General features: G+C 39.6%; 1 protein-coding gene across 1 annotated transcript; it reads right to left on the reverse strand.

Moving 5' to 3' along the window:
* Positions 1-3,957: 3,957 nt before the first annotated feature.
* On the reverse strand, positions 3,958-5,847 carry LOC309712198 (T-cell surface antigen CD2-like). Its single transcript, XM_082542838.1, has one exon. The coding sequence runs from the start codon at positions 5,770-5,772 to the stop codon at positions 4,771-4,773; it is 1,002 nt and encodes a 333-aa protein (XP_082398964.1). The 5' UTR covers positions 5,773-5,847; the 3' UTR covers positions 3,958-4,770.
* Positions 5,848-10,139: the final 4,292 nt, after the last annotated feature.

Here is a 10,139-nt window from a genome sequence, read left to right on the forward strand (position 1 = left end):
AGGGCAAACCTCCGCCTGCTATACAGGTGAAAATAGAGCAACAGGACCGCTGAGTCTTTGATTTTATTTATTTTCTGCTGTGTTTCACTTGCATTTATTTGAAAGACTGAGTGTAAACACAAAAATGTTTTTATTTTATGTGCTGGAATGTGCAGAAAATAGGTTTAAATGTTAAACAAATTTCTTCCAGTCAGAGAATGTTGCATATAATTTAATTTTTGCTTGATGCATAAAGTTAAAAGATTAAAACTGATAAAACAAGTTTTAAAAAGAGACTTTTCCATTTGATTACATTTTGTATGATGGATTATGCAGAAAAAGTAGAATTGGGCTGAAAGATCTATCGCTTTATCACCTATTCAGGTTGTAAATTGTGTTTTTAAAAAGTAACTAAGTAATTAATTACTTTTGAAAATAAGTAATCAGTAAAGTAACAGGATTACTTTTGGGGGGAAGTAATCAGTAATTAGTTACTGATTACTTTTTTCAAGTAACTTGACCAACACTGCAGACAAGAATGGGACAACATTCCTCTCCAACGAAATCAAACACCTGAACTCCAAACTCAGGTGTTAAGGACTGTTGTTAAAAGACAAGGGGATGCTATGCAGTGCTAGTGCCAGTGTTTTATTTTGTTTTATCTAACCTATAGCCCAAATTCACCAAAAAGAAAAAAAAACTAGACCTTTATGCGTGTCTGTGAACTATTTTGCGTCCAATGACAAGTTGTTTTTGGAATTTTGTCATGCTACAGTGATTTGTGAATTGCCTTTGATTAGACAGCCTCCTGAAACTTGCAGAAGTCTTTCTTCTTAAAACATTCTTTAGTTTTCAGGTAACCAAAATGATTAAGACACGTTTTTCTAACTAGTTTTTACAAGAATGTTGCAAGGAGCCACACACCACCTGGTGCAAACCAGTGAAGGATTATTGCTTAATGCAGCCAACATCATATTCAGATGAAAAGGTTAATTTCCCTTTAAAGACATAATCTTTTAGCGAGAAATGTCAGAGCTGGTTAGAAACACAGTGCACACTGAGTAGTTCTTTGACATGCAGTGTATTTGAGCTTGCTGAAGTCTGGAAAGTATTCTACTTTCATAGAAAAATAAAATCAGTTCTGCCAGATCTCTCAGCAAATTTGTAAGATTGTGTTGCACTCACCCACAGACTGTGCAGAGACAGCCAGCAGACTGCATGTGCTGCGTGGGGGAGCGAAAGTGTGAGGTGCACAGATGGAGAAGAATAACATCAATAGGACTGGTGCGCTGACAGATTCTGTAAATCTGATTTTTAATGAGACATTCGAATAAAGAATTTAACAGCACTTTTCTCTTATGTATACAGCAAGACCACGAACTACAGTTTGTACTTACTTTACACGATGAATGATTTTTAAAGGCAGTGAGTCACTTTGAGGGTTTTTTTTCTAAGAGTAATTGGCCATGTTTCCTTTTCAATAAATTGGAGCTTGATTTGAAAGACTGTGATTTCAGCTCGCTCGATGTGTTGTATACTTTACGTGTCAGTAATGGACGGAGGTCAAAGTGAGAGAAAATGGTAACAGAAGGCTAATGTTTGTGTTTTCAGAAAAATCTGATGAAAAACGCCATTGCACTGGCTGACTTTTGATGTTCTGATTTCCTTAGACTTGGCAGCCCCCGATAACAAGAGAAATGATTTGACACGATACTTTCCAAGGGTAATTGACCCTTTTCCTGGACACACACACACCAAGATCAAAACAGTGTATCCTCTAGACTCCAAGAACCACTGATTAAGCATAATTTACAGTAGACGTATTTCCCTTCCACTTCTAGGGTAGACCTGGAATAGACATACAGTGGGGCAAAAAAGTATTTAGTCAGCCACCGATTGTGCAAGTTCCCCCACTTAAAATGATGACAGAGGTCAGTAATTTGCACCAGAGGTACACTTCAACTGTGAGAGACAGAATGTGAAAAAAAAATCCATGAATTCACATGGTAGGATTTGTAAAGAATTTATTCATAAATTAGGGTGGAAAATAAGTATTTGGTCACCTCAAACAAGGAAAATCTCTGGCTCTCACAGACCTGTAACGTCTTCTGTGAGAAGCTTTTCTGTCCCCCACTCGTTACCTGTATGAATGGCACCTGTTTGAACTCATCATCTGTATAAAAGACACCTGTCCACAGCCTCAAACAGTCAGACTCCAAACTCCGCCATGGCCAAGACCAAAGAGCTTTCGAAGGACACCAGGAAAAGTATTGTAGACCTGCACCAGACTGGGAAGAGTGAATCTACAATAGGCAAGCAGCTTGGTGTGAACAAATCAACTGTGGGAGCAATCATCAGAAAATGGAAGACATACAAGACCACTGATAATCTCCCTCGATCTGGGGCTCCACGCAAGATCTCATCCCGTGGGGTCAAAATGATCATGAGACCGGTGAGCAAAGATCCCAGAACCACATGGGGGGACCTGGTGAATGACCTGCAGAGAGCTGGGACCAAAGTAACAAAGGTCACCATCAGTAACACACTACAACGGCAGGGAATCAAATCCCGCAGTGCCAGACGTGTTCCGCTGCTGAAGCCAGTGCATGTCCAGGCCCGTCTGAAGTTTGCCAGAGAGCACATGGATGATACAGCAGAGGATTGGGAGAATGTCATGTGGTCAGATGAAACCAAAGTAGAACTTTTTGGTATAAACTCAACTCGTCGTGTTTGGAGGAAGAAGAATACTGAGTTGCATCCCAAGAACACCATACCTACTGTGAAGCATGGGGGTGGAAACATCATGCTATGGGGCTGTTTTTCTGCCAAGGGGACAGGACGACTGATCCGTGTTAAGGACAGAATGAATGGGGCCATGTATCGTGAGATTTTGAGCCAAAACCTCCTTCCATCAGTGAGAACTTTGAAGATGAAACGAGGCTGGGTCTTCCAACATGACAATGATCCAAAACACACCGCCCGGGCAACAAAGGAGTGGCTCCATAAGAAGCATTTGAAAGTCCTGGAGTGGCCTAGCCAGTCTCCAGACCTCAACCCCATAGAAAATCTGTGGCGGGAGTTGAAAGTCCGTGTTGCTCGGCGACAGCCCCAAAACATCACTGCTCTCGAGAAGATCTGCATGGAGGAATGGGCCAAAATACCAGCTACTGTGTGTGCAAACCTGGTAAAGACCTATAGTAAACGTTTGACCTCTGTTATTGCCAACAAAGGTTATGTTACAAAGTATTGAGTTGTATTTTTGTTATTGACCAAATACTTATTTTCCACCCTGATTTACGAATAAATTCTTTACAAATCCTACCATGTGGATTCATGGATTTTTTTTTCACATTCTGTCTCTCACAGTTGAAGTGTACCTCTGGTGCAAATTACTGACCTCTGTCATCATTTTAGGTGGGGGAACTTGCACAATCGGTGGCTGACTAAATACTTTTTTGCCCCACTGTATGAGATGTTCATCTCCATCTATGTATGTTGTGCACGGTTTAAACTGGTGACTGAATGTGGCGAGTTGCCAGCCAAGACTCAGTGTTTCTTGGGAAATGGAGAAAAAAGGGGCATTGTTCTAGGAGCAGATACCAGCTTTATGAGCAAATTCAGCTGGACTGAAATTTTTTTGCCATGTATAGAAAGCAGGAGTGGAGCGGGACCTGACAAAAGATGACATTGGTTTGTAAGTTTTAGGCAGTGACGCTCAGGGGGATTCCATTATGTGGCTGTCACACAGCATTAGGCGAGACAGCAAACACTTTCATGTGTGGATTACCATTTACCCGTTGGAGATAATAGATATTTGCCTTAGCTAATCCATTTCTCTATTGATTTTTTTCTCCCTTTAATAACTTCTTGCATGCAAGCAAATTTTAATAAGTGCAAGAATGCTGACATGTAAGAAGCTGGGACAAAGGGCTGTGTTTGACACAGATAAGCTGTTTAGTGTAGTTTTCCATGCAAAGATCATTTTGACAACTTTATTTATTTCAAACAACACATACAGTTTGTAAGCGCACATTATGTTTACATGTAACAGAAAATCCATCTGCTTTCATGTAAGAGTGTTGTGTAAGTGGGGTATCCTTTTTATTTTTTTAAACGATTTCAGAAGTAGGTCAAATGGTGACTGGTCATTTCTTTGACAGAAGAGGTCATTCCTCTTGTTGAAAGCCTAATAATAATAAATCTCATGCCACAGCTTTTGGCAATGTTCTCCTCATTTCAAAGATAAAACCAGTGGATGAATTTATGCTAGTAGTTACTGTCTGTGTAGCCTAATGCTGATATAAACCACTTTTGTCCTAGATCTATTAATAGAACAGTTGCTATTCCTGCGTTGCTAAAGAAAAATACATACATAAATACCGTGTAAGTCCCAACAGTTCACTTCTGTTTGATAAATCTAAAAAAAAAATTCTAAAATGATTTAGTAAGCTTGAAGTACCTTTTCGTGAGAGTGCCTAACAGCAGGAGAATTACAGAATATTACAAGCATTATGCATCATTTCTATGATATCAATTATGACTAGTTGCTTACATCGTCAGAATTACCTCTGGAATTAGATCATTCGTGATATAACAGCTAAGACTGTCAGTAATGACACGTTGATTTAATCACATAACATTGAATTGAAAAGGAAATAAATATTTTGTTATTTTAAGTTTTAGCTTAAAGACCTGCAAAACCAAATAGTAAGAACGAGTGTGGGCAAAGATAATAAGGACATTTTCCACAAACACTATTTTTGGTCACCACTCCAAAAACTCATTGTGATGTCAGGTGTTTACTTGTTGGAGGTTCCTGGTCCTTGGTTTCGGTACAGGTGAAGGCTGTGGTCTGTCAGGAACGTCATACATGAGTGAAGGGCTGTTTTCAGTCTGAACTTCAAGCTGAGGAACATTCTGGTAATATGTTCTTGGTGAAGGCTGAGGTATCAGCGGTGGAGTGACAACCTCTGTTGGGTGGTTATTCTTGTGTTCTGGGCTTACAGAGTGAGTCTCCTGCTTCTGTAGAGAAAGCATCCTCAGTTCGCCTTTATCCCTGGGACTCGTTTGGCTTTTGTTGCGTCTGAGTAAACAGCACAATCCAACGATAACGAAGAGCAGAAAAAGAATCAGACCTCCTCCTCCTGCTAGCACTGCCATTACAGTTTGACGTTTAAAAGAAAGTAAAGGTGGACAAGTCGGCCGAACCTTGTCGCTACTCGCCTTGCTGATTTTGTTTGCCACATCACACGTGAAACTTCTCTCAGCTTTCAGATCGATAAAAGATATGCTCAGTGTTTGTTTTGTTTCACTTTTTAATGTCTCCTTATCAAGCGTCCATGAAAACACCAAACCCTCAGGTTTAGTAACATGGCAATTAAGATTAACAGCCATAGAGCTGAAGTCACAAGAATAACTGAGCTGAGGTTTTGATACTTTGTCCAGCACGCAGAGGCGCCCAGTCCATGTTTTAGCAGATGTATTATTGGGATGCAGTACATGTCCTTTGTAAATCCCTTGACTTGAAAACAGAATTTTCTTAAGCACGAGTGATCCATTTGAAGTAATGTCCTCTGGTTTTCCAGTTGACACTTTCCCTTGCCTGTAGAAAATGACTGTATTGTTATGAACCCATCTCAGGATATGAGAGTTTGTCAGTCGTTCATATGCAAGCGGCAGAGTCAGACTCTGCCCAGGAGTGGCATAGAGATCACACGTATCTTCTTTTGCCATTAAAAGGTTGATGAATCCCAAAAGAATTGCAGCACCAAACATGGCTGTAAAATATGCCATGAGATCCAGAAGTTTTAGAAGTCAAGATGATTTCCAAGCCTCGCTCCAGGACCCGTTCTACCAAAATGGGAGTGATACATTCGCAGCTCAGAATTTATCTGACTTTATTTGGGAAGTGAATCTTCAGTAGTGTGGAAACCACTTCATAAAAGTCTACTTTCAGTTCTGTAAAGCTGACTAAAAGCGCTGTCAGAGTCATGCGGTAACTGGCATTTACCCGTTTTCCTTCATGTGACATGACGTGATGTGACGTGGTGGAGAAAGAATTTTTCGTCAAAATATCACTTAATAAACCATTACAAAAAGTAATACCTTTTAAATGTTATTTATAAAAGCCACAGGGGATTCACAGTTGGCATCACATAACTCCCTCTAACCATAGCTCTCCAATGAGGAACAGATCCACACCAAAACCCCAAGATAAAGCAACTGAGGATCTCTCTTTAAGACGAAAATACAAAAAATAGATACAAACAAGTACCGAGTAGTAGTACCAGTAATCACAATGAAGATGCCAAAAATCAATGCTCAACATGTTAAACTTATCATCTGTGCTTATTTGAAAGCTTTTTTTAATTTGTAGATGCAGAAACGTCACCATACTGGAAGAGATTAGAAGACATTCAAAGAGCAACAACATCATAATAAATGACTTGATCTGTGCTCTGTAAAAAGAACACATCCAGCAATAGTATAATATTTCAAAAATGTAATATGCATGCTATATTAGATTACTGAAAATAACATGAAAAATCACCAGTAAGATATTTCCCTGCTGGCCTTTGCTTTATATATTCTGGTTATTGGTTTTTGCCTGTCGAAGAATACAAATGACTTTTATTTGTGGAGTCTAAATTGGTTTAGTCATGGCCGCCTTTTCTGATAAAGCAAATGAGTAATGAGACCACTGCCTCATGTTAATATTTGTTACAAATGCCTTTGTTTCAGTGGCTTCAGTTAAACTGCTCAGCTTGTGTATTTTGTAATTATAAATGGTGCCCCTTGAAACTATAAATCTTTTCCAGACACTTTCCTTTGAGAGTAGACCTCTTCTGCAGAAAGTCACACAACAGTATTTTCCTTTGAACAGTAACAGTCTGACCTTATTAGCCTGATTAGTTTTAGTTCAACAAGTGTCCAGGTGGCACACAGCTTCAGCTACTTTCACGGTCTTTAGGTTTTTTAATTTGGTAGATGTGAAAACGAGCTGGCTTTTTTTTTCTTTATGCCATTAAATATACTATTTGCCTTTGAAATGCACTTCAGTCATCACATTCGAGGGAGCGCTCTGTAAATCCTCCCCACAGCATTCCCGGTAAACACTGTTCATTGTTCATTTAACGCACAACACACCTCTGTCATTCCACAATTCGTGCCATCTATAACCCTTCAAGGTACTGCAATTACTGCCGTGGCTTATGCTGCACTGGCATGAGTTCATTTTGCACCCCACAACTATAATTTCATGCCATTAGCGGTGATTCACAATCTTTCTGTAACTCTCAGCACCTTCAAAGAAACGCTTGGCGAGAAGAACACCTGTTTCTTCTAGTTTCACCGTCATTACACTTTTTCCTACCCTGAGGGAACAGATTGATGTAAAATATTAGCTATTCAACTGAGTGTGTGCAGGGGGCTGAGTGCAACAAATTCCTAGTTACAAATGTTGTAAAGATTACACGTGCTTGTTTGTGCAATGAATTGAAAGCAGCAGGTTCACAGACACGGGGGAAAACAGTCAAAGAAACATATGGTGTCCTTGTGTTTTATATCATAGCTGACATGAAGCAAAGAACGTGCTTATTTCAAATTCTCCACTTTTTTGATTAGTGTCTTTAATACAGTACCTGGCAACAAACACTTACGCAGAGATGTATTTAATAAAGCTGTCGGCTGGAGGAGTTTCATAGCCCAGCTTCGCTGCATTGACAGGCGTGGCAGCAATTGTGTCAGTAAGATCATCAAAATCCAGTTGTGAAAATGTTTCAGCTGAGACTTCTTGTGTTTCTGACCATAAAGGTTTTTTAGGCTTTCCCAAATAAAAACTATAACTCCTTTTTCTTCCCTTTCCCAGAAGGTAAGCCCCACTGCAAGGGTGTTTTCAGGATTTTCTTTTAAAACAGGATGCTCAGCAATAAATACCAAATCAACTGAGAACTGGCTGAAACGTCACCAAATTCAAGATGAGGTTGCTCTGTAACATTTCGGCAGTTGCTCTGAAGCACAGCATTCAACCCAGAGGTAATGGTGCTAACAAAATCTTTAAGAACATTTTTTTTCTATTGAGTGGTAAAAGAAATGAACAATGAACATATCCTTTCCTTGTTTAAAGTAAAGGAGTCACCAAACCTTAGTGAAGTATTTGAGAGGGAGGAGATTTAGTGATATATTAATTCAATTCAATTCAATTCAATTTTATTTATATAGCGCCAAATCACAACAAAAGTCGCCTCAAGGCGCTTCATAGATACAGAGAAAAACCCAACAATCATATGACCCCCTATGAGCAAGCACTTTGGCGACAGTGGGAAGGAAAAACTCCCTTTTAACAGGAAGAAACCTCCGGCAGAACCAGGCTCAGGGAGGGGCGGGGCCATCTGCTGCGACCGGTTGGGGTGAGAGAAGGAAGACAGGATAAAAGACATGCTGTGGAAGAGAGACAGAGGTTAATAACAGATATGATTCAATTAGAACTTTATCTGATTGTAATTTTAGTATTATGTATACACTTGTGTTTTTAGGCTTTGAAATTTGTTAAGGAGACGTTAATCATTTAAGAAGATGGATGGATGGATGGATGGATGGATGGATGGATGGATGGATGGATGGATTCAAAGAGGAAGACAGCAATTGCTTTTCTAAGAAAAGGTCATCAGGACCCCCACACAAGCTGTCCCTTTTCAGTGTCTGGGGTGGAAATTTAAGTTTTATAGGGGGAATTTGCCTGCCCCTACTACACTGGTCATATGGTCCATATCATTATGAACACTCCCAAACACACTCAAAGCTGAATGTCAGCACCTTGACCACATAGCATGTGTTTCATTTCTATTTCAGTGTGCTGGAGTAGAGCCAAACAATGAAAAACATATTAGTTCTTATACTTAGACACTGCTCTGTGTAATGATAAATCCTGGACATATTATTCGAAATGTTTAACGGCACCACTCAGTGAAGTGAAAGCTAAATCAAACTTTGCCTGCATCCTGTTACATTGCAAATGATTTTCCATGTCACAGTCTAATAAGCTAGGTTACACTGGGCCACAACTGTGATCATTTCCATCTGTTGCAAAGGCAAAAAAGACTTCCTGATTTCTTTTCACTTCTGCCCTTCTCTTTGTTGTGTTTCATGTCCTTGTGTCATCTGCAGAAGTATTTCTTCATAGTATGTAGAAAAGAAGACAAAGTAGTATTTGATGACGTTGTGACATAATGTGGCAAGTCAAAAAAAGATTTTGCAAGTGTAGTATTTAGTGGTTATACTTAAAAGGTTTTGTTATTCTATAAATTATTCAAGGGAAATATTATTGGGGCCCTAAAATACCCACTTATTAATCATGATTATCCTTGGCATTTTTATTTAGTTGGATTATGCAAACTGTAATCACAGCCAGAGACAAAATGTTCTCCTCCGGTCTCTGTGATTTTATGCAAATGGTGTCCAGTGTTCCTGATGTCAAGTCAGAACCCAAACGTTTTATCATCTTTTGACATGCCCTCCTAATTGGCTACACAGTAAGAGCTGAATAGACCAGGCATGGGTTAATTGGCCTCAGTTTCTGGTCCCTCAAGCTCTGGGGCAGGGAGCCCGTCTGCCTAGATGATGTTTAATTCAGGGGTCCAGATGGAGGTGTAACAGCCTGGCTGTGAGATCTTTGACTCACACTTTATCCAGACATGGCTGTGGCCGTGGACGGCCTCTGGGGATGGCCCCTCCTGCTCGTCAAAGTCAATGTAGTCCCAGGGACAGTGATATCACTCTGAGCCAAGTGTTGGTGCTTTGAACTGGATAATACCAGATCACTGGAAAATAAATTAATTTATTAAGAGATTTGAGCATAAAATGAAACTTAATGAATAAAAATTTGTAGTGTAAGCTCGTGGATATTAATTGTTAGTGTTGGCATTTGGAAGAACTCAGAACCAAGGAGTGCAAAAGAGAAGTCATACATTCAGTTTTACATAACTATCCACCAACAACAGTTCTGTGTCAGTTGTAAGATCAAAACAAAAAAAACAATGTCTACTGGCTTGCATAAATCAATGCATTCTCATATACTTAGATCAATTAAAAATATATAGAAATGGGCGCCGGTTTGTGGTCTGCCATGTATGTGCTTAGAGTACGTCATGTAGCGAGGCAAT

The sequence above is a fragment of the Aulonocara stuartgranti genome (assembly GCF_965226115.1).
Source record: "Aulonocara stuartgranti genome assembly, chromosome: 7".
Taxonomy (NCBI): Eukaryota; Metazoa; Chordata; class Actinopteri; order Cichliformes; family Cichlidae; genus Aulonocara; species Aulonocara stuartgranti.